Source organism: Pseudochaenichthys georgianus, unplaced genomic scaffold, assembly GCF_902827115.2.
Source record: "Pseudochaenichthys georgianus unplaced genomic scaffold, fPseGeo1.2 scaffold_906_arrow_ctg1, whole genome shotgun sequence".
NCBI classification, from domain to species: Eukaryota; Metazoa; Chordata; class Actinopteri; order Perciformes; family Channichthyidae; genus Pseudochaenichthys; species Pseudochaenichthys georgianus.
Genome location: NW_027263440.1, coordinates 27,501 through 52,675, shown reverse-complemented (window position 1 = coordinate 52,675; position 25,175 = coordinate 27,501). Strand labels below are relative to the sequence as shown.

The 25,175-nt window shown below is 45.1% G+C and overlaps 1 protein-coding gene across 1 annotated transcript in view; it reads right to left on the bottom strand.

Annotated features, from left to right (window-relative positions):
• Window positions 1-1,225: 1,225 nt before the first annotated feature.
• Window positions 1,226-25,175, bottom strand: part of LOC117444723 (extended synaptotagmin-2-A) — a gene marked incomplete at its 3' end in the record, with an annotated part of 34,165 nt that continues 10,215 nt past the window's right edge. Inside the window, exons 2-6 of the mRNA XM_034080147.1 lie at window positions 14,377-14,418; window positions 13,359-13,493; window positions 10,749-10,825; window positions 4,834-4,906; window positions 1,226-1,315 (exon numbers count right to left, since the gene is read on the bottom strand). Coding sequence (XP_033936038.1) covers window positions 1,226-1,315; window positions 4,834-4,906; window positions 10,749-10,825; window positions 13,359-13,493; window positions 14,377-14,418 — 417 coding nt within the window. The remainder of the gene's footprint in view (window positions 1,316-4,833; window positions 4,907-10,748; window positions 10,826-13,358; window positions 13,494-14,376; window positions 14,419-25,175) is intronic.

The following is a 25,175-nucleotide window of genomic DNA, read 5'->3' as shown; positions in this document are numbered from 1 at the left end:
CTCAAATACCTGTACTTTCTACTTCTCACATGTTGAACTCAAATACCTGTACTTTCTACTTCTCACATGTTGAACTCAAATACCTGTACTTTCTACTTCTTACATGTTGAACTCAAATACCTGTACTTTCTACTTCTTACATGTTGAACACAAATACCTGTACTTCCTGTACTTTCTACTTCTCACATGTTGAACTCAAATACCTGTACTTTCTACTTCTCACATGTTGAACTCAAATACCTGTACTTTCTACTTCTTACATGTTGAACTCAAATACCTGTACTTTCTACTTCTCACATGTTGAACTCAAATACCTGTACTTTCTACTTCTTACATGTTGAACTCAAATACCTGTACTTTCTACTTCTTACATGTTGAACACAAATACCTGTACTTCCTGTACTTTCTACTTCTCACATGTTGAACTCAAATACCTGTACTTTCTACTTCTCTCATGTTGAACCCAAATACCTGTACTTTCTACTTCTTACATGTTGAACACAAATACCTGTACTTTCTACTTCTCTCATGTTGAACCCAAATACCTGTACTTTCTACTTCTCACATGTTGAACACAAATACCTGTACTTTCTACTTCTCACATGTTGAACCCAAATACCTGTACTTTCTACTTCTCTCATGTTGAACTCAAATACCTGTACTTTCTACTTCTTACATGTTGAACCCAAATACCTGTACTTTCTACTTCTCACATGTTGAACTCAAATACCTGTACTTTCTACTTCTTACATGTTGAACTCAAATACCTGTACTTTCTACTTCTCACATGTTGAACTCAAATACCTGTACTTTCTACTTCTTACATGTTGAACTCAAATACCTGTACTTTCTACTTCTTACATGTTGAACACAAATACCTGTACTTCCTGTACTTTCTACTTCTCACATGTTGAACTCAAATACCTGTACTTTCTACTTCTCACATGTTGAACTCAAATACCTGTACTTTCTACTTCTCACATGTTGAACACAAATACCTGTACTTCCTGTACTTTCTACTTCTCACATGTTGAACTCAAATACCTGTACTTTCTACTACACTTCAAAGCCTCTTTACTTCTACTTGAGTAAAGAAGTTTAGTCAGTACTTCTACTTTCACCAGAGTATTTTTAAACATGAGAATCTGTACTTCGACTTGAGTAAAGGATGTGTGTACTTTTGACATCTCTGTCTCAGTGTGATATTCCCAGTGTGTGGACTTACTGGTTTCTTGAGAAAGAACACGGACAGAGCTCCGATGAGAGGCATGTCTCCCAGCAGCGGCTCCATCACCACTCTCAGCACGCCGTGGATCTATGGAAACACAACAGGGATATATTGATAACACACACACACACACACACACACACACACACACACTTCTGGCCCTCTGACATTCCTCTGTGGAGCCGCTAGCTGCAGCACATGACCGGCTGGAAACTGGATCCCAGTCTGACTTCACACCACATCTTCTCCATGACAAACAATGATAACAACAAGGATGATGGAAGTGGGAGGGTTATGAATGTGTCAGGCGGACATCACAAGCAGCTGAGGACAGCGGATGTTCAAATTACAGCACTAATGTTCGTGTTTTGGGGTTAAATCTGTACTTTCAGGATGCATTCACCCATATATTTTACTTCTCTACTTAACTGTATGTCTTTGCTTCAAGCGCTGTCATGTCAGTTGATGTCTTTGGTTGTTATCTAATTAGGTTGTGATTTAATGTACGTTGTTTTTTTTGGCATTGCTTTTTGGGTTGTTTTAGCATGTAACAACACAAACACACACACACCAGTGGTTGCCCTATATACAAATAGCGGCGGCACAGCTAGGGGGCGCCAGCCAGGTACCCAAAAAAATGAAATTTGGGGGGGCATTTTAAAAAAAAAAAAAAATTATTAAAATAATAATAAGTGGCGACCCTTTTTCATTTTGTATTGTTTGTTATGTTGATTTGTAGTATTTGTGTTACTGTATGTTCAATAAAGGTGTATTTTTGCTAAATCTTGAGACATTGCCACTGTTTGTACTAGGCAGGGCCGACTTTTGCCAGATCTGTGGAGGCGCTGCGCTGGCAGCTCTGGGAGGGGAAAAAACATTTGACCGTTGGTGCTCATCCTAATTTTCAGCCTTGATGTAGCAACATTCATAATTAAGTAAATGGAACACCCTTTCCCCCCGGTTACACTTTCCATTTGCCCTGTACGATGAGCGCTGTAAGTGATGAAAGTGGGGGATGTTGGCTTATCTGGCGCCTGCAGCTCACAGCCAAAGTGCGAGCGTGGGAGATAGAGCGCACCGGTACCGGCGCTGTTGTTATTAGCATCTGGTGCTAGCTGCGCTAACGGATATAAGAAGTAGATGTTTCTACAACCAGGGTGGAGGAGAGCTCTCCTGTCAGACTGAGAGGCTCAGTGAGTGTTTAAGTTATCTCAGTGGGTCTTAAACAAATATGTGTTTACAAATTATGTAAACACATATTTCCAAGGCACTCGTTTATAATTATTAGGATAAATAAAAACAGGTTTGAAATCATTCCAGTGTCTACTATAGGACAGTAACCAGACATATCGTTTAAAGTTAGAGAGATACAAAAATATGCATGAATAAATGTCAACTGCTAAAATAAGATATGAATGAACAACAAAAATAAAATAAGTTTCATTTATTTGTTATTGGCTATGCTCAGATACTTATTTGATTATTAAAATGTAAAGCGATCTTTTTCATAGTGTTTAGAGTTGTACCCCCTAGATCAGGTCTCTAGTGATTGGGCGCTCAAAGGGCACCAGATTGAAGCATTTTACTTTAAAATGTTAAAAAAAAAAAATCTTCCCGGGGGGGGGGGGGGCATACCCCCGGACCCCCCTAGAGGATGTGACGTCCACCCCCCAATTAAAACAAGCTCATACAATACTGAATACATTTGAAGCCATTTTGACGGATATGACCAATGTCAATAAGTTTCTGTTTTTGTCGTGTATTTGTCTTTTGTAGAGATTTTTCATTTATTCTTTATATATAAAATCTCGCCTCGGGCAGCAAATAGTGTAGAGCCGGCCCTGGTGCTGCCAGACACATGGAAACAAATTGGCGGGGCGCACTTCGCACGCACTAAAAGATTCCACGTGCTCCGCGCTCACATTATGCTGGACCAACGTGCCTTAGCACCGCTGCTATGACTAGGGGAAACACTGCACACACACACACACACACACACACACACACACACACACACACACACACACACACACACACACACACACACACACACACACACACACACACACACACACACACACACACACACACACACACACACACACACACACACAGACACACACACACACACACACACACGATCCCAGGTTCATTTGTTATTATTATAATTATTTATTTTTATCATTTTAAAACGTTTGAACCCTCTCCTCACAAAGCTGTCAGTAGTATATGATGCACCTGCTGTGTGTGTGTGTGTGTGTGTGTGTGTGTGTGTGTGTGTGTGTCTTATAATGAGCCGCAGAGATATGTAGGTCTCGCTGAGTTACATAACGGGGGCAGCAGCAGTAAAGGTCTCCCAGGTATAGCCCTAACACCCCTCGGTCTCCAAGGAGCAACACTGACTGTTTTCAGTGTTTGTTCCACTGCTGGAACACAGAAAGGCCAAGGACAGACGGAACAACAACAACAACAACAACAACAACAACAACAACAACAACAACACAGTCATGTAGTCAAGAGGGGGGCTTCTCATATAAGTATGTACTGTATATGTGACTCTGTTTTTGCCTTCACCTGTCCTTTAATGACCGAATCACTCAATTAAAAATGTTAATAGCATGCACTCAAGAGGGCGGCTTAAACAGATCATCCTAATATGTAAGTACTAAACTATAATGGTCTTATAATCAATCAAAGGGGGTTACAACACAATACAATACAAACTTCAAGTAGCTCATAATGATGCCATGAGAATATTGCTGAAGAGACCTCGATGGTCGAGTGCAAGTGAAATGTGTGTGGCTGCAGGAGTCAATACTCTACAAGCTCTTTTAAGAAATCTTATGTATAAATGTATTTGCCGGCTTAATGACTCTGATAATGAAATCCTCTTGGCCTTATCGAACATAAGGCTTAGTACACGCTACCAATCGCAGCTGTGGAGACATTGGTATAGTTGTCTCTTTGTAGGACACTGATTTAAATTATTCTTAAACTATGAATTCTTTTTATGCTATGTATGTAATTTATTATATCTAATGCCTTGTCTTTTATCTGGACCTGAGTCTGTAATAAAGTTTTCATTCATTCATTCAATACAAAAATTAAAAATGTTAGTAACATGCACTCAAGAGGGGGGCTTAAACAGATCATCCTAATATGTAAGTACTAAACTATAATGGTCTTATAATCAATCAAAGGGGGTTACGACACAATACAATAAAAAACAGATTCCTGCAGTGTAAGACTTTTTGTTTTCCAGATGCGTCTTCTGGAGCAAACCTCAGAGCAGAACATGGCTTCTGAACGGGCTTGGCTGTAAAGCATCTCGTAATGGCTGCTCACACATTGCACTGTTGTTGTTTGTGTTGTCATCAGTCACGCCGGCCTCATCGGGGTGAGCTGGCAGCGGACATGAGGAAGTTGTGCGTGGAATCATTAGACTAAAAGCTTTTGATATGCAGACATGATAGATGTCACTGCATAGGAATGAGAAGGCAAGAAGGAGCTCCTCGCCAAATCACTTTGTATAAACGGTCCTGACTTTAGAGCTGCTCTGAAGAAGCCTTTAAATTACGGAGGCGGACATACAGAGGAGTTCCTACCTGGATGCTCTTGATGCCCGCTTTGCAGTAGTAGCGCTTGATGTCCACGTCGATCTCTGTGTTGCCAACGAAACTAAAGGGAACAAAAACACAAAACAAGTTGGAATATCTTTTTTTATTTATTTGTATTCTTTAATAGGAGTCACTTTATATTAAAAGCACAGTTTTGCAAATCATATCTCTTTCGTGACCCGGACATATCTACACACGTACACATGTACCTACTTATACACACACACACACACACACACACACACACACACACACACACACACACACACACACACCAAGTTTTATTTATATAGCACATTTATAAAATATTTTTGGTGGAGCCAAAGTGCTGTACATAAAATAAAATAGCCTACAGTCGAGACACTTTACAGCAAATACAACAGCTCAGACCCTCTGTCCTCAGACCCTCTGTCCTCAGACCCTCTGTCCTCAGACCCTCTGTCCTCAGACCCTCTCCTTAGACACTCTGTCCTCAGACCCTCTGTCCTCAGACCCTCTGTCCTCAGACCCTCTGTCCTCAGACCCTCTCCTTAGACACTCTGTCCTCAGACCCTCCGTCCTTAGACCCTCTGTCCTTAGACCCTCTGTCCTCAGACCCTCTGTCCTCAGACCCTCTGTCCTTAGACCCTCTGTCCTCAGACCCTCTGTCCTTAGACCCTCTGTCCTCAGACCCTCTGTCCTTAGACCCTCTCCTTAGACCCTCTGTCCTTAGACCCTCTCCTTAGACCCTCTCCTTAGACCCTCTCCTCAGACCCTCTGTCCTTAGACCCTCTGTCCTTAGACCCTCTGTCCTCAGACCCTCTGTCCTTAGACCCTCTCCTCAGACCCTCTGTCCTTAGACCCTCTGTCCTTAGACCCTCTGTCCTTAGACCCTCTGTCCTCAGACCCTCTGTCCTTAGACCCTCTCCTTAGACCCTCTCCTTAGACCCTCTCCTCAGACCCTCTGTCCTCAGACCCTCTGTCCTTAGACCCTCACATCATACAAGGAAAAACTTCCGGAGAAACCCCACAGTTAAAGGGAACATGGGAGAAACCTCAGGGAGAGCAGCAGAGGAGGGATCCCTCTCCCAGGACGGACAGACTGCAGTAGATGCCGTGTGGAAATCGAAAAGATAATACACACATATACATACACACACATACACCTATATATGCATACATGCACACTTGCATACACACATACATTCAGGCGGTGTATGGAAGCAATTTCTCCAGGTTTTTTATCAATTTAAAAAGGAATTTCATGGTCAGAAAAGCCAGGATGTTGGTTTTGGAACATCATGTTGACTTCTCTAGCATCGTGGGGTTTTCCAACGGAGATGTTGTGGTATAAATCTAGTTTTTTATACTGCATAGTTAGCATTTTTTACTGCAACAAACACTCAATGTACTTAGAAATTAGTATAACTTCTCTAAATAGCGTTATTTATTCCTGCGCTGGATGCAAACCGCAATGTCGTTTATAAGTACTGCATTGTTTACTGTTTATGCTCCTGTCACCGAGCTGGAGTTATACCACTAATGCATAGCGAACATTTCCTCCTGCTGCAGCTCCACATAAGGACACTAGAGAAGTGGTTGGTTGTTAACATTTCAGGGAGTAATGGAACAAAGTGCTAAAGAGCTGCAGGCGACAGGCAGCATATCTCCCGCCGCTCAGCGAGGGAACAAACTTCACTGCTGAGGGGAAGATTACTTGTGTGGCATGAATTCAGATCGACTCTTCTAAAACATCTTGGGTTTGAGTGGCAGCACCGCGAACACACTCCTCTCCTGAGTCTGGCGTTTTTATTTCTCCCAGATAAACAAAATAATATATTCTGATATTAAAGGTATTGGGGAGTTTGACTACAATGTGAGAGAAGTGTTTTGTGGCCTGGATCATTGACAAAACACTTTTTAAAATCACAATCGTAATGGAAAACATATGGGATAGTGGTGTAGGAATGAGTCCTAAAACTCAGAAATGAGTAGACACTTTACCCCTACCTGTCCTCACAGCAAGGTCACATGACTTCAGGTCACCACCGCTAAGCTAAAGGCGGCTAATGTTGGGCTATAAAGGAACTACAGCACGGTCACATGACTTCAGGTCACCACCGCTAAGCTAAAGGTGGCTAATGTTGGGCTATAAAGGAACTGCAGCACGGTCACATGACTTCACGTCACCACCGCTAAGCTAAAGGAGGCTAATGTTGGGCTATAAAGGAACTACAGCACGGTCAAATGACTTCAAGTCACCACCGCTAAGCTAAAGGAGGCTAATGTTGGGCTATAAAGGAACTACAGCATGGTCACATGACTTCACGTCACCACCGCTAAGCTAAAGGAGGCTAACGTTGGGCTAGAAAGTACTACAGCACGGTCACATGACTTCACGTCACCACCGCTAAGCTAAAGGAGGCTAATGTTGGGCTATAAAGGAACTGCAGCACGGTCACATGACTTCACGTCACCACCGCTAAGCTAAAGGAGGCTAATGTTGGGCTATAAAGGAACTACAGCACGGTCACATGACTTCACCACCGCTAAGCCAAAGGTGGCTAATGTTGGGCTATAAAGGAACTACAGCACGGTCACATGACTTCACGTCACCACCGCTAAGCTAAAGGAGGATAATGTTGGGCTATAAAGGAACTACAGCACGGTCACATGACTTCACCACCGCTAAGCCAAAGGTGGCTAATGTTGGGCTATAAAGGAACTACAGCACGGTCACATGACTTCACGTCACCACCGCTAAGCTAAAGGCGGCTAATGTTGGGCTATAAAGGAACTACAGCACGGTCACATGACTTCAGGTCACCACCGCTAAGCTAAAGGTGGCTAATGTTGGGCTATAAAGGAACTGCAGCACGGTCACATGACTTCACGTCACCACCGCTAAGCTAAAGGAGGCTAATGTTGGGCTATAAAGGAACTACAGCACGGTCAAATGACTTCAAGTCACCACCGCTAAGCTAAAGGAGGCTAATGTTGGGCTATAAAGGAACTACAGCATGGTCACATGACTTCACGTCACCACCGCTAAGCTAAAGGAGGCTAACGTTGGGCTAGAAAGTACTACAGCACGGTCACATGACTTCACGTCACCACCGCTAAGCTAAAGGTGGCTAATGTTGGGCTATAAAGGAACTGCAGCACGGTCACATGACTTCACGTCACCACCGCTAAGCTAAAGGAGGCTAATGTTGGGCTATAAAGGAACTACAGCACGGTCACATGACTTCACCACCGCTAAGCCAAAGGTGGCTAATGTTGGGCTATAAAGGAACTACAGCACGGTCACATGACTTCACGTCACCACCGCTAAGCTAAAGGAGGATAATGTTGGGCTATAAAGGAACTACAGCACGGTCACATGACTTCACCACCGCTAAGCCAAAGGTGGCTAATGTTGGGCTATAAAGGAACTACAGCACGGTCACATGACTTCACGTCACCACCGCTAAGCTAAAGGTGGCTAATGTTGGGCTATAAAGGAACTACAGCACGGTCACATGACTTCACCACCGCTAAGCCAAAGGTGGCTAATGTTGGGCTATAAAGGAACTACAGCACGGTCACATGACTTCACGTCACCACCGCTAAGCTAAAGGAGGCTAACGTTGGGCTAGAAAGGAACTACAGGACGATCACATGACTTCACGTCACCACCGCTAAGCTAAAGGTGGCTAATGTTGGGCTATAAAGGAAATACAGCACGGTCACATGACTTCAAGTCACCACCGCTAAGCTAAAGGTGGCTAATGTTGGGCTATAAAGGAACTACAGCACGGTCACATGACTTCACGTCACCACCGCTAAGCTAAAGGTGGCTAATGTTGGGCTATAAAGGAACTACAGCACGGTCACATGACTTCACGTCACCACCGCTAAGCTAAAGGCGGCTAATGTTGGGCTATAAAGGAACTACAGCACGGTCACATGACTTCACGTCACCACCGCTAAGCTAAAGGTGGCTAATGTTGGGCTATAAAGGAACTACAGCACGGTCACATGACTTCAAGTCACCACCGCTAAGCTAAAGGTGGCTAATGTTGGGCTATAAAGGAACTACAGCACGGTCACATGACTTCACGTCACCACCGCTAAGCTAAAGGCGGCTAATGTTGGGCTATAAAGGAACTACAGCACGGTCACATGACTTCAAGTCACCACCGCTAAGCTAAAGGTGGCTAATGTTGGGCTATAAAGGAACTACAGCACGGTCACATGACTTCACGTCACCACCGCTAAGCTAAAGGCGGCTAATGTTGGGCTATAAAGGAACTACAGCACGGTCACATGACTTCAAGTCACCACCGCTAAGCTAAAGGTGGCTAATGTTGGGCTATAAAGGAACTACAGCACGGTCACATGACTTCACGTCACCACCGCTAAGCTAAAGGTGGCTAATGTTGGGCTATAAAGGAACTACAGCACGGTCACATGACTTCACGTCACCACCGCTAAGCCAAAGGAGGCTAACGTTGGGCTATAAATGAACTACAGCACGGTCACATGACTTCACGTCACCACCGCTAAGCTAAAGGAGGCTAATGTTGGGCTATAAAGGAACTGCAGCACGGTCACATGACTTCACGTCACCACCGCTAAGCTAAATGAGGCTAATGTTGGGCTATAAAGGAACTACAGCACGGTCACATGACTTCACGTCACCACCGCTAAACTAAAGGTGGCTAATGTTGGGCTATAAAGGAACTACAGCACGGTCACATGACTTCACGTCACCACCGCTAAGCTAAATGAGGCTAATGTTGGGCTATAAAGGAACTACAGCACGGTCACATGACTTCACGTCACCACCGCTAAACTAAAGGTGGCTAATGTTGGGCTATAAAGGAACTACAGCACGGTCACATGACTTCACGTCACCACCGCTAAGCTAAAGGAGGCTAATGTTGGGCTATAAAGGAACTACAGCATGTTCACATGACTTCACGTCACCACCGCTAAGCTAAAGGTGGCTAATGTTGGGCTATAAAGGAACTACAGCACGGTCACATGACTTCACGTCACCACCGCTAAGCTAAAGGAGGCTAATGTTGGGCTATAAAGGAACTACAGCACGGTCACATGACTTCACGTCACCACCGCTAAGCTAAAGGTGGCTAATGTTGGGCTATAAAGGAACTACAGCACGGTCACATGACTTCACGTCACCACCGCTAAGCTAAAGGAGGCTAATGTTGGGCTATAAAGGAACTACAGCACGGTCACATGACTTCCCGTCACCACCGCTAAACTAAAGGAGGCTAATGTTAGGCTATAAAGGAACTACAGCATGGTCACATGACTTCACGTCACCACCGCTAAGCTAAAGGCGGCTAATGTTGGGCTATAAAGGAACTACAGCACGGTCACATGACTTCACGTCACCACCGCTAAGCTAAAGGTGGCTAATGTTGGGCTATAAAGGAACTACAGCACGGTCACATGACTTCACGTCACCACCGCTAAGCTAAAGGTGGCTAATGTTGGGCTATAAAGGAACTACAGCACGGTCACATGACTTCACGTCACCACCGCTAAGCTAAAGGTGGCTAATGTTGGACTATAAAGGAACTACAGCACGGTCACATGACTTCACGTCACCACCGCTAAGCTAAAGGAGGCTAATGTTGGACTATAAAGGAACTACAGCACGGTCACATGACTTCACGTCACCACCGCTAAGCTAAAGGAGGCTAATGTTGGACTATAAAGGAACTACAGCACGGTCACATGACTTCACGTCACCACCGCTAAGCTAAAGGTGGCTGGCTTATTTCTGGGTTTCAGGACTCATAACGCTGAGTCACTGCCAGGTTTAACTCATTCCTGTACCACTCTATAATCGTATTCAATGTTATACCACAATCAGTTAAAGCTAGCACATAATGGTTTCCTGTGGGACTCACCTGATCTGCAGGTCCATGATGATCTGTCTCTGATCCACGTTCTCCGTGTAAACCTTGACCCCGTTGACCCTGAGCGGCTGCAGCACAAACAGAGAAAGCATTATGACCTCATCAGTCTATCAACAGCAACACCCCCCGCTGACCCCCACATGGAAACTATTTATGAAACACATGTGACGGCATATATATGTTCACTCAACACCTGCTGTAGCTGCTGAAATAAACATGTGCTCGCTCTCAGAGACATGCAGGGACGTTAGCATTAGCATTAGCTCACTGCTGTTGATGTTTAGGGATTTTAAAAAGGTATTATTATCATCAGGACAACAGCTGGAAATGAGCGATGTTGGCTAAAGCTGCTCCATTTACTGTTGTGTGTGAAAGTTGATTAATGGGGACTGTCCACGACACTATAAACAAATACACTAAACTAAATTGTATTCAAAGGGTCAAAGCTTTATTTAAATAACACTTTGAATACATGATTTTTTAAGACATCACTGACCAGCATTTGTAAGTGCTGCTATATGTGTTGTTTATTGTTCTCTTTTATCCTTTCGCCTGTGTCTCCTTGTCTTTCATCCTTTCTTTATAACTAATGCTGTTGATGTATTGTGATTTTAAAAGGTGTCTGTTCTGTTATCCCCCGGCCAGGACAACAGCTGGAAATGAGCAATGTTGACTAAAGCTGCTCCATTTACTGTTGTGTGTGACAGTTGATCAATGGGGACTGTCCACGACACTATAAACGAATACACCAAACTAAACTTTGTCTCCCAGGGGGATCCTTCGAAGATCCAATCCAACTTTATTTCTAAAGCACTTAAAAACCTCCAGACCAAAGTGCAGAGAGATACATAACATATAAAAGCACACAGCTCAGCTCACAAAACATAAAGATAAGTAGAAAATCACACAAAAGATACGAAACACAAAACAAAGCAAAATAAACGTAACAATTACACAATAAAATAAAAACATATAGTACAAACACTCGACCACTGAAAGCAAATAAAAGCAACAATCTACTCGGTTCCGAATGCTGAGGAGGAGAGGTGGGTTTTAAGACGGGATCTAAAAACAGAGTCTGTCTGATGAGCAAGGGCAGGTTCCACACCTGAGGGGCAGCAGCAGAGGAAGCACGGGGTGTTTCTCAATCTCGAGTACGCTTGCTTGGTAGCACATGTCTTCTGAGTCACTTGCTTCAGAAGCGAGGCAAGAATACTTCCTGGCATTCGGAAAACGAAGAGTGGAACAGGCGCCTCTGCGCTTAGACTTAGTTGTTGGCACCCTCAGGAGCAGCTGATCAGCTGACCTGAGGGTGCGAGTGGGCGTGTAGCTGTGTGACAGCTCAGAGAGGTAGGGCGAGGCCATGGAGGGCTTTAAAAGTACATAAAAGAGTTTTAAACTGAATCCTCGAAGGAACGGGCAGCCGGTGGAGCGAAGCCAGTTAGGAGCCGTGCTGCTGCACAGATAAGATAAGAAGTACTTATTTGCGTTGCAGCAGGGTGACAAGACAAGGCATACATAAGAGAAATTAAAGAAATAAACAATCCGAAATGTAAACATCTCAAATAGAAATAAAATAGCATTACAAGGAGAAGAGCTCCAGTTTATCTTAAGTTTGCTTTGGAAATTGGCTAATGAGCTTTCTTCCTTTTCAAATGATTAAACATTGTCTACTAATTTTGCCAAATCAGTTTCCTCTCTTTTTTTCTCTCTCCCGGTTATTTTTACATTTAGTTACTTCCCTTTGTTTAGAACGTAACATGCTGCTTGGATGAAAGTGAAGGTCGTTCCCACACAGCGTTCAGTACCACCTGAGGAAGGCAGTGCTTTCATCTCCTTTCCCTTAAAAGAATCCGTGCACACACACACACACACTCACACACACACACACACACACACACTCACTCTAATCTTCACATTTTGAGTGGATGCTAAGTTTGAAGCCATCTTAAAGAGGCCCTATTCTGCTTGTATCCCCTTCCTGTAGAGTGCTCTGTAGGTTTCAGTGCAAGTAGAAGTACTGACTAAACTTCTTTACTCAAGTCAAAGTAAAGAGGCTTTGAAGTGTACTTCAGTAGAAAGTACCCATAGCTAGCAGCTGCTTTAAAGAGTACCTGACCTCCCTTTATATCAATAGAACAATAATGTCATTGTTAGCTAATGAATGTTTCCATGCTGAACAACGGCAACATGACAACGTTTCCATTGGTCCCTCTTCTTTAGAGAAGACCAGGAAGTGATGGATACACGGATCGTGTTCCAACCAATAGGCACGCAGTGACTCTAAAGAATAATGACCACGCCCCAACACACATTCAGACTAAAGGAACCAGCTGTTTGGAACATGAGAGAAGTAGAAAGTACAGGTATTTGAGTTCAACATGTAAGAAGTAGAAAGTACAGGTATTTGAGTTCAACATGAGAGAAGTAGAAAGTACAGGTATTTGGGTTCAACATGTAAGAAGTAGAAAGTACAGGTATTTGAGTTCAACATGTAAGAAGTAGAAAGTGGTCAGAAAAACAAGTAGTGGAGTAAAGTACTGATACCAGAAACATGTACTTCAGTACAGTAATGAAGTATTAGCATTAGCATTAGCTCACCTTGTCTCCCAGGTGGATCTTGCTGAAGCAGAAGGTGCTCAGGTGAGCGTTGGACTCCTTCACCGCCGGCTCGATGGTTTCGTGGAACAGCTTCTCCACAAACTGGCAGATGTACGGCCACATCTGCTTCACCGTCTGAGGGGACACGGTGCATTTCAAGTCCAAAGACACAATAACATCAATTCCCCTTGAAAAGTCAGAGTGCTCGTTTAAATAAGCCATCTGAAGTGCTGGTGCTTTAGTTTGAACAGCTGTGAAGTGTAGACTACAAGGAAGTGAAGTAGTAACAGACTAATATATGTTACCCTTCTCCGTCATATCATTCATTTAAAGAGTTCTTCTTCAGCGTTTTATATCTGCAGCGTTTGGTTTCTGCAGCTTTTAGCAGACGCTGCCATGTCTCCTCAAGTCGCTGAGTGTTCTCTAAAGGCTGCATGTGTTGTCAAGTTGCTGGATGTTTCTCCCTGTGGGACATTTGTGTTTTTATATCTGCGTCCTTTCTGAAGCTGCCATCCCTGAAACTGAGAGACATGCAGCTACGTTAAAACACTCCAAATGTGGTGTTGTTCAGGTGGAATCTTCACAGACTCAACGGCAAATGAATTGTAGATTTAAGATCAGTTTCATGTGCGCTTTACCATTACATCCAGGTCGTTGCCATAGGGACACACAGGGGTTAATGGATTTTCTAAGCGCTGCAGAGACCAGCCTGCATGTTAAGTCCAGTGTGCTGCAGAGTGTGTGTGTGTAGAGCCAGGCAACACACACACACACACACACACACACACACACACACACACACACACACACACACACACACACACACACACACACACACACACACACACACACACACACACACACACTCGCACACACACACACGCACACACACACACACACACCCTCCCAGTGTGAGGAGGAGAGAGCACGTCCCTTCTCCTCCAGTTCACAGAAGGTAAACCGGAGAGCTTCAGTCAGGCGGACAAATCCAAGAAAGAGACGGCCACTCGGTGCTTACCTTGTTCAGCCACTCCACCCTCTCCACGTCTGGGAAGTGGACCTAGCGTTGAGAAGAGAGAGGACAGAATGACTACAAATATATTGTTTCAATGATAATACAACGTCTTTTAAAAGGCAGCTTGCATGCGGGGAGATTTGCTCCAAGGATTTTGAGCTATCAGTTTAAAAAGGTGAAGGAAAGCTGAGATATTTCATTACATGATGGCAAAAGCATGCTGAGCGTTCATCCCTAGCTTTTCAAATGGTGTCAAAATATTTTATCTGTATGTCGAGCAAGTTTCAAGAGCAAGGCTAACCACGCTTTTAGTAAAAGATGTGATAGACCAAAGAGAGAAGAAGAAAGCCTGAAGTCTCAAACAGCCATCACTCAGAGACAACAGAGAGAGAGAGTCTGTTCTGATGATGACACCCGTTTCACTGAAGTAAAGTCGCCGCTTTATGAAAAAGAAAGATGACAGGAACTCTCTTCGAAGTGAAGGTCACTCCAACACAGTTTTAATACCACCTGAGGAAGGCTTTCGTCTCCTTTCCTTAAACACATCTGTGCACACACACTGTGAGTGTAAGCTACGTTTAGAGGCACCTTAAAGAGCGTGGTTCCTCTCCTGTAGGGTGTGCTGTGGGTTGAGTGCATGTCAATGGTCTGCAAAGGATACAATCCCAAAGTGACATCACTATGGAACACTGGGTCCGATAGTCCAAAGATCAGCTCCTGTCGTCTAACCCTATCTCCTATCCCTTGACCTCTGAGTGAAAGGTCACGGGGCTAAGGGATAGTGGATAGGAGAACTCAAAAGGACTTAGGAGAAGAGACTGCGGTACTTTAGAGAATCAACTGCACTTTCACTATCCGGCGTGTTTATGATGCGCCAGCGGACGTCATGAATGTGCGTCTGCTGCTGTGGGGTAACCATGGAAACTACAGTTCTCTATACAGCGGACTACAACATGGATGTTCTATAAGAACGAGGGACTCCTGTGAACTCATCTAGAGACTCTGCTCCGTGCTCTGATGCTGCTGCTTTGCTTTATGAACGTAGACAACAGAGAAACAGATTCTTCAGGACCAAAGTTGGTGTTGAAATAAAAAAGGAAAGTGAAACTTCTGCTCGTCCCCCTCTCCCTCCGGTCCACATTAATACCAATGATCCCAATACGTATGATTGATGGAAAGATCTTAAATCAATACAGATGTATTTATTATGAACGTTAGTCCTTAACATCTATCACTGTGTATATCACCATTCAGACATCTTTTAGAAGTTGAGCAAACCCCACACAGCTCAGTGAAGACTGTGATGCTGACTTTATTTGATCATTTCAGTAAAAACTAACGTTCATATTTCTCTCTTGATTATAATACTGATGAACGTTCAGAACAAAGCACTTTGTAACTTACCACATACGTTTTAAAAAGCTTAATAAGCACCGTAACTTCCATGATATCATTTCTCCGTCATATTCGGTTGTTTCCGTGAACGGCCGACTGTTGAGTGACGGTAAATGCTGCGGCTGCAATGCATTGTGGGGCAGCATTTTCTCCTCTCCTCTCGGTGAAGGAGGTCCAGTGGTTCCTAAGCTAAAGGAGGCTATAAAGGAAGCTTGAAACCTCCTTTCCTTTCATCTAGAGAATTGGAACAGCTATTATCATGGCTGCCACTGAGGGACTTCCGGGTCATTTCACTTGGTTAGGAAGGTTCCTAAGAGAAACGGACTATTGGAACGCCACCACTGGTTTCAGACAGAGGGCAGCATGAGAAAACGCAACCACTGGTTTCAGACAGAGGGCAGCATGAGAAAACGCAACCACTGGTTTCAGACAGAGGGCAGTATGAGAAAACGCAACCACTGGTTTCAGACAGAGGGCAGCATGAGAAAACGCAACCACTGGTTTCAGACAGAGGGCAGCATGAGAAAACGCCACCACTGGTTTCAGACAGAGGGCAGCATGAGAAAACGCAACCACTGGTTTCAGACAGAGGGCAGCATGAGAAAACGCAACCACTGGTTTCAGACAGAGGGCAGCATGAGAAAACGCAACCACTGGTTTCAGACAGAGGGCAGCATGAGAAAACGCAACCACTGGTTTCAGACAGAGGGCAGCATGAGAAAACGCCACCACTGGTTTCAGACAGAGGGCAGCATGAGAAAACGCAACCACTGGTTTCAGACAGAGGGCAGCATGAGAAAACGCCACCACTGGTTTCAGACAGAGGGCAGCATGAGAAAACGCAACCACTGGTTTCAGACAGAGGGCAGCATGAGAAAACGCCACCACTGGTTTCAGACAGAGGGCAGCATGAGAAAACGCAACCACTGGTTTCAGACAGAGGGCAGCATGAGAAAACGCAACCACTGGTTTCAGACAGAGGGCAGCATGAGAAAACGCCAACCACTGGTTTCAGACAGAGGGCAGCATGAGAAAACGCAACCACTGGTTTCAGACAGAGGGCAGCATGAGAAAACGCAACCACTGGTTTCAGACAGAGGGCAGCATGAGAAAACGCCACCACTGGTTTCAGACAGAGGGCAGCATGAGAAAACGCAACCACTGGTTTCAGACAGAGGGCAGCATGAGAAAAACGCAACCACTGGTTTCAGACAGAGGGCAGCATGAGAAAACGCCACCACTGGTTTCAGACAGAGGGCAGCATGAGAAAACGCAACCACTGGTTTCAGACAGAGGGCAGCATGAGAAAACGCAACCACTGGTTTCAGACAGAGGGCAGCATGAGAAAACGCCACCACTGGTTTCAGACAGAGGGCAGCATGAGAAAACGCAACCACTGGTTTCAGACAGAGGGCAGCATGAGAAAACGCAACCACTGGTTTCAGACAGAGGGCAGCATGAGAAAACGCCACCACTGGTTTCAGACAGAGGGCAGCATGAGAAAACGCAACCACTGGTTTCAGACAGAGGGCAGCATGAGAAAACGCAACCACTGGTTTCAGACAGAGGGCAGCATGAGAAAACGCCACCACTGGTTTCAGACAGAGGGCAGCATGAGAAAACGCAACCACTGGTTTCAGACAGAGGGCAGCATGAGAAAACGCCACCACTGGTTTCAGACAGAGGGCAGCATGAGAAAACGCAACCACTGGTTTCAGACAGAGGGCAGCATGAGAAAACGCAACCACTGGTTTCAGACAGAGGGCAGCATGAGGAAAACGCCACCCACTGGTTTCAGACAGAGGGCAGCATGAGAAAACGCAACCACTGGTTTCAGACAGAGGGCAGCATGAGAAAACGCAACCACTGGTTTCAGACAGAGGGCAGCATGAGAAAACGCCACCACTGGTTTCAGACAGAGGGCAGCATGAGAAAACGCAACCACTGGTTTCAGACAGAGGGCAGCATGAGAAAACGCAACCACTGGTTTCAGACAGAGGGCAGCATGAGAAAACGCCACCACTGGTTTCAGACAGAGGGCAGCATGAGAAAACGCAACCACTGGTTTCAGACAGAGGGCAGCATGAGAAAACGCAACCACTGGTTTCAGACAGAGGGCAGCATGAGAAAACGCCACCACTGGTTTCAGACAGAGGGCAGCATGAGAAAACGCAACCACTGGTTTCAGACAGAGGGCAGCATGAGAAAACGCAACCACTGGTTTCAGACAGAGGGCAGCATGAGAAAACGCCACCACTGGTTTCAGACAGAGGGCAGCATGAGAAAACGCAACCACTGGTTTCAGACAGAGGGCAGCATGAGAAAACGCAACCACTGGTTTCAGACAGAGGGCAGCATGAGAAAACGCCACCACTGGTTTCAGACAGAGGGCAGCATGAGCAAACGCAACCACTGGTTTCAGACAGAGGGCAGCATGAGAAAACGCAACCACTGGTTTCAGACAGAGGGCAGCATGAGAAAACGCCACCACTGGTTTCAGACAGAGGGCAGCATGAGAAAAATAAAGAGCTTTTTGAACATTACAGCATGGAGACATGACACAAATCTGAATCTGGAAATGAGGAGAATAGGGACCGTAGATTAGGATGCCTTCATCAACCGTCTGCTTTTAATACTTCTCAAAACGAAACCAATAGAAACTAATCTCACGTCTCCAGAGCTCCACACATCTGTGCGATTGAGCTGAGAGACGGAGCTGAAGTTTGACTGATCTTCTCTAACGAGCAAAGTCAATCGAGCATCGATCCGACACGAGGTTAAGGTAGCGGCAGGAATGAAGTCAATACCGTGCACACACAGCACCTCAATAAATAACAGCTCTGTTCAGCCACGTGTAGCGAAAGGGGTTATTCCCCGATGTGAGGATGGAGTGAGGTCCAGGCTGTGTGTACTTGACATTCAGAGCGGCGGCTGCAGAGCTCTGTTCCCCAGGGAGACGGCCAGAAGTGCTTCTCCAGCGCGTCTGTCACACGGAGGAGGAAGCACGAGCAGACGCCGTGGAAACTATCTGACACATTCAGACCTTTAGTTTTCTTATGAGGTGGAATAATATTATCCTGTGGAAGAAAAGGCTGGCTTTATTACATCTGACACAGTGACCTTATTCTGGGGAAGTGGGTGAAGGGACGGGCGGCAAGCAAAGCAGCTCAATTATTCAGATCGCTGCTCTCGGAGAGAAAAGATGCAGAAGTACTGAGTTTATATTATTTAGAGTGTGATTAAACTAAGAGCGGTAACCGCCTGAGAAGAGGAAGTGATCAGGAACTAAGGTTCATGTTCAGGTGTGTATCAGTGTGTAGTGTCTCTACTTTAAAGAGTCCTCTCCTGCTGATGTTCAGGTGTATATCAGTATGTAGAGTCTCTACTTTCAAGAGTCCTCTCCTGCTGATGTTCAGGTGTATATCAGTATGTAGTGTCTCCACTTTAAAGAGTCCTCTCCTGCTGATGTTCAGGTGTATATCAGTGTGTAGTGTCTCTACTTTAAAGAGTCCTCTCCTGCTGATGTTCAGGTGTATATCAGTATGTAGTGTCTCTACTTTAAAGAGTCCTCTCCTGCTGATGTTCAGGTGTATATCAGTATGTAGTGTCTCTACTTTAAAGAGTCCTCTCCTGCTGATGTTCAGGTGTATATCAGTATGTAGTGTCTTCTACTTTAAAGAGTCCTCTCCTGCTGATGTTCAGGTGTATATCAGTATGTAGTGTCTCTACTTTAAGAGTCCTCTCCTGCTTGATGTTCAGGTGTATATCAGTATGTAGTGTCTCTACTTTAAAGGAGTCCTCCTCCTGCTGATGTTCAGGTGATTATCAGTATGAGTGTCTCTACTTTAAGCGTCCTCTCCTGCTGATGTTCAGGTGTATATCAGGATTATGTAGTTGTCTCTACTTTTAAAGACGTCCTCTCCTGCTGATGATTCAGGTGTATCATTCAGTATGTTAGTGTCCTCTACTTTAAAGAGTCCTCTTCCTGCTGATGTTCAGGTGTATATCAGTATGTAGTGTCTCTACTTTAAAGAGTCCTCTCCTGCTGATGTTCAGGTGTATATCAGTATGTAGTGTCTCTACTTTAAAGAGTCCTCTCCTGCTGATGTTCAGGTGTATATCAGTATGTAGTGTCTCTACTTTAAAGAGTCCTCTCCTGCTGATGTTCAGGTGTATGTCAGTATGTAGTGTCTCTACTTTAAAGAGTCCTCTCCTGCTGGTGTTCAGGTGTATGTCAGTATGTAGTGTCTCTACTTTAAAGAGTCCTCTCCTGCTGATGTTCAGGTGTATATCAGTATGTAGTGTCTCCACTTTCAAGAGTCCTCTCCTGCTGATGTTCAGGTGTATATCAGTGTGTAGTGACTCTACATTTAAAGAGTCCTCTCCTGCTGATGTTCAGGTGTATATCAGTATGTAGTGGTCTCCACTTTAAAGAGTCCTCTCCTGCTGATGTTCAGGTGTATATCAGTGTGTGGTGTCTCTACTTTAAAGAGTCCTCTCTGCTGATGTTCAGGTGTATATCAGTGTGTAGTGTCTCTACTTTAAAGAGCCCTCTCCTGCTGATGTTCAGGTGTATATCAGTATTTAGTGTCTCCACTTTAAAGAGTCTCTCCTGCTGATGTTCAGGTGTAATCAGTGTGTAGTGTCTCTACTTTAAAGAGTCCTCTCCTGCTGATGTTCAGGTGTATATCAGTATGTAGTGTCTCTACTTTAAAGAGTCCTCTCCTGCTGATGTTCAGGTGTATATCAGTATGTAGTGTCTCTACTTAAAGAGTCTCTCCTGCTTGATGTTTCAGGTGTATATCAGTATGTAGTGTCTCTACTTTAAAGAGTCCTCTCCTGCTGATGATCAGTGTATATCAGTATGTAGTGTCCTCTACTTTAAAGAGTCCTCCTGCTGATGTTCAGGTGTATATCAGTGTGTAGTGTCTCTACTTTAAAGAGTCCTCTCCTGCTGATGTTCAGGTGTATATCAGTATGTAGTGTCTCTACTTTAAAGAGTCCTCTCCTGCTGATGTTCAGGTGTATATCAGTAGTGTAGTGTCTCTACTTTAAAGAGTCCTCTCCTGCTGATGTCAGGTGTTATATCAGTATGTAGTGTCTCTACTTTAAAGAGTCCTCTCCTGGCTGATGTTCAGGTGTATATCAGTATGTAGTGTCTTACTTTAAAGAGTCCTCTCCCTGCTGATGTTCAGGTGTATATCAGTATGTAGTGTCTCTACTTTAAAGAGTCCTCTCCTGCTGATGTTCAGGTGTTTATCAGTATGTAGTGTCTCTACTTTAAAGAGTCCTCTCCTGCTGATGTTCAGGTGTATATCAGTAGTGTAGTTCTCTACTTTAACGAGTCCTCTCCTGCTGATGTTCAGGTGTATCAGTAGTATGTAGTTGTCTCTACTTTAAGGAGTCCTCTCCTGCTGATGTTCAGGTGTATGTCAGTATGTAGGTGTCTCTACTTTAAAGAGTCCTCTCCTGCTGGATGTTCAGGTGTATATCAGTATGTAGTGTCTCCACTTTAAAGAGTCCTCTCCTGCTGATGTTCAGGTGTATATCAGTGTGTAGTGTCTCTACTTTAAAGAGTCCTCTCCTGCTGATGTTCAGGTGTATATCAGTATGTAGTGTCTCCACTTTAAAGAGTCCTCTCCTGCTGATGTTCAGGTGTATATCAGTGTGTAGTGTCTCTACTTTAAAGAGTCCTCTCCTGCTGATGTTCAGGTGTATATCAGTGTGTAGTGTCTCTACTTTAAAGAGTCCTCTCCTGCTGATGTTCAGGTGTATATCAGTATGTAGTGTCTCTACTTTAAAGAGTCCTCTCCTGCTGATGTTCAGGTGTATATCAGTGTGTAGTGTCTCTACTTTAAAGAGTCCTCTCCTGCTGATGTTCAGGTGTATATCAGTATGTAGTGTCTCCACTTTAAAGAGTCCTCTCCTGCTGATGTTCAGGTGTATATCAGTATGTAGTGTCTCTACTTTAAAGAGTCCTCTCCTGCTGATGTTCAGGTGTATATCAGTATGTAGTGTCTCTACTTTAAAGAGTCCTCTCCTGCTGATGTTCAGGTGTATATCAGTATGTAGTGTCTCTACTTTAAAGAGTCCTCTCCTGCTGATGTTCAGGTGTATATCAGTATGTAGTGTCTCCTACTTTAAAGAGTCCTCTCCTGCTGATGTTCAGGTGTATATCAGTGTGTAGTGTCTCTACTTTAAAGAGTCCTCTCCTGCTGATGTTCAGGTGTATATCAGTATGTAGTGTCTCTACTTTAAAGAGTCCTCTCCTGCTGATGTTCAGGTGTATATCAGTATGTAGTGTCTCTACTTTAAAGAGTCCTCTCCTGCTGATGTTCAGGTGTATATCAGTGTGTAGTGTCTCTACTTTAAAGAGTCCTCTCCTGCTGATGTTCAGGTGTATATCAGTATGTAGTGTCTCTACTTTAAAGAGTCCTCTCCTGCTGATGTTCAGGTGTATATCAGTATGTAGTGTCTCTCTTTAAAGTGTCCTCTCCTGCTGATGTCAGGTGTATATCTCAGTATGTAGTGTCTCTACTTTAAAGAAGTCCTCTCCTGCTGATGTTTCAGGTGTATATCAGTATGTAGTGTCTCTACTTTAAGAGTCCTCTCCTGCTGATGTTCAGGTGTATATCAGTATGTAGTGTCTCTACTTTAAAGAGTCCTCTCCTGCTGATGTTCAGGTGTATCTCAGTATGTAGTGTCTCTACTTTAAAGAGTCCTCTCCTGCTGATGTTCAGGTGTATCTCAGTATGTAGTGTCTCTACTTTAAAGAGTCCTCTCCTGCTGATGTTCAGGTGTATATCAGTATGTAGTGTCTCTACTTTAAGAGTCCTCTCCTGCTGATGTTCAGGTGTATATCAGTATGTAGTGTCTCTACTTTTAAGAGTCCTCTCCTGCTGATGTTCAGGTGTATCTCAGTATGTAGTGTCTCTACTTTAAAGAGGTCCTCTCCTGCTGATGTTCAGGTGTATATCAGTATGTAGAGTCTCTACTTTAAAGAGTTCTCTCCTGCTGATGTTCAGGTGTATATCAGTATGTAGCGTCTCTACTTTCTTCCATCCTCCTGTGTGGTGGGAGTAGCCAGGTGGGAGGTTGAGAGGGTGGTCCTGGAGGCACAAGAGGACCATCCAGCTCCTGAGGGTTGTCCACCGGGTCGGCTGTTCGTTCCACCGCACGCCAGATCTTCAGTGCTCCAGTTGGGACATGATTCTAAGATAGCTTGCCATCCAGGAGCACTTCGGACTCTAGGCCTCATCCAACAACGCTTCTGGTGGCCCTCCATGTCCTCTGACGCCAAGAAGTATGTCGCCGCCTGCTCCATCTGCGCCCGCAGTAAGGCATCCCACCGCGCCCCTGCTGGTCTTCTCAGCCCTCTCCCCATTCCTCATCGGCCTTGGTCTCACATCGCCATGGACTTCGTGACGGGTCTTCCCCCATCGGAAGGAAATACAGTTATCCTGACGATTGTTGACCGCTTTTCCAAGGCCGTACACTTCGTTCCCCTACCTAAGTTACCTTCTGCTCTGGAGACTGCTACACTAATCACCCAGCATGTTTTTAGATTGCATGGCATTCCTCTGGACATTGTTTCTGACAGGGGTCCGCAATTTGCCTCTCGAGTCTGGAAGGCCTTTTGCCAGGCATTGGGGGCGTCGGCCAGTCTGTCATCAGGTTACCACCCGCAGACCAACGGCCAGACTGAGCGTGCGAATCAGGACCTGGAGGCAGCCCTTCGCTGTGTCTCTTCTCACCATCCAGTCTCCTGGGCCTCCCACCTGCCTTGGGTTGAATATGCCCACAACTCTCTGGTTTGCTCCGCCACAGGAATGTCTCCATTCATGGCTTCTGTTGGGTTCCAACCCCCTCTCTTCCCCGCCCAGGAGAGGGATGTGGCAGTCCCCTCAGTACAGGGGCATCTTCGGCGGGCCCGCAGAGTCTGGCATGAAGCTCGGGCAGCTCTCGTTCGCACTGCTGCTCGCAACCAGAGGCTTGCAGACCGCCATCGCACTCCAGCCCCGGACTACCAGCCCGGTCAGAAGGTCTGGCTGTCCTCCCGTGATCTGCCACTCCAGACTGACTCCCGCAAACTGGCGCCCAGGTACATTGGCCCGTTTGTCATTGAACGGATTATTAACCCCGCTGTGGTTAGGCTCAAGCTGCCTGCTGCCTTGAATGTCCACCCATCATTTCATGTCTCACTTCTCAAACCAGTTTCCTCCAGTCCTCTGAGCCCTCCGGCCGAGCCCCCTCCTCCCCCCCGGAGTATTGACAATCATCCTGCTTTCACCGCCCAGCGCTTGTTGGATGTACGAAGGCGAGGCCGGGGGTTCCAGTACTTGGTGGATTGGGAGGGGTACGGACTAGAGGAGCGTCAATGGGTCTCCCGCTCCCTGATTCTGGACCCTGCTCTCCTTAGGGACTTTTATGAGAGGTACCCGGACAGGCCTGGTAGGACGCCAGGAGGCGTCCGTTGAGGGGGGGGTACTGTTATGATTCTGTTTAGTTGTGTGCTTTTGTGTGCTATTTCCTGTCTCACCCCTCTCTTCTCTGTGTTCCTCTGCAGGGCTGGTGTGTGACAGGGAGTTGTCTGGCTCCTCCCAGTAGCAGACGAGGCACACCTGTTTCCACTCGCCTCTTCACCTGTAGAGATAAAAGCCCGGTCCTCATGCCACTTCCCTGCCAGATAATTCCTCTGTGTTTCGACCCTCCGGTGTGTCTCGCTGCTCTCCTCGTTGTTTGGATTATTGTTTGGATTTTTGCCAGCCAACTTCCTGACTCCACTGCCGTATTTTTTGTTCTCTGCTTGAATAAAGCTTTTTGTTTATCGACCATCTCTCTCCAGTCTTTTGCTTTGGGGTCCAAAATTCTATAGGCCGTAACAAGTATGTAGTGTCTCTACTTTAAAGAGTCCTCTCCTGCTGATGTTCAGGTGTATATCAGTATGTAGTGTCTCTACTTTAAAGAGTCCTCTCCTGCTGATGTTCAGGTGTATATCAGTATGTAGTGTCTCTACTTTAAAGAGTCCTCTCCTGCTGATGTTCAGGTGTAGATCAGTATGTAGTGTCTCTACTTTAAAGAGTCCTCTCCTGCTTATGTTCAGGTGTATATCAGTATGTAGTGTCTCTACTTTAAAGAGTCCTCTCCTGCTGATGCTCAGGTGTATATCAGTATGTAGTGTCTCTACTTTAAAGAGTCCTCTCCTGCTGATGTTCAGGTGTATATCAGTATGTAGTGTCTCTACTTTAAAGAGTCCTCTCCTGCTGATGTTCAGGTGTATATCAGTATGTAGTGTCTCTACTTTAAAGAGTCCTCTCCTCCTGATGTGCAGGTGTATGTCAGTATGTAGTGTCTCTACTTTAAAGAGTCCTCTCCTCCTGATGTTCAGGTGTATGTCAGTATGTAGT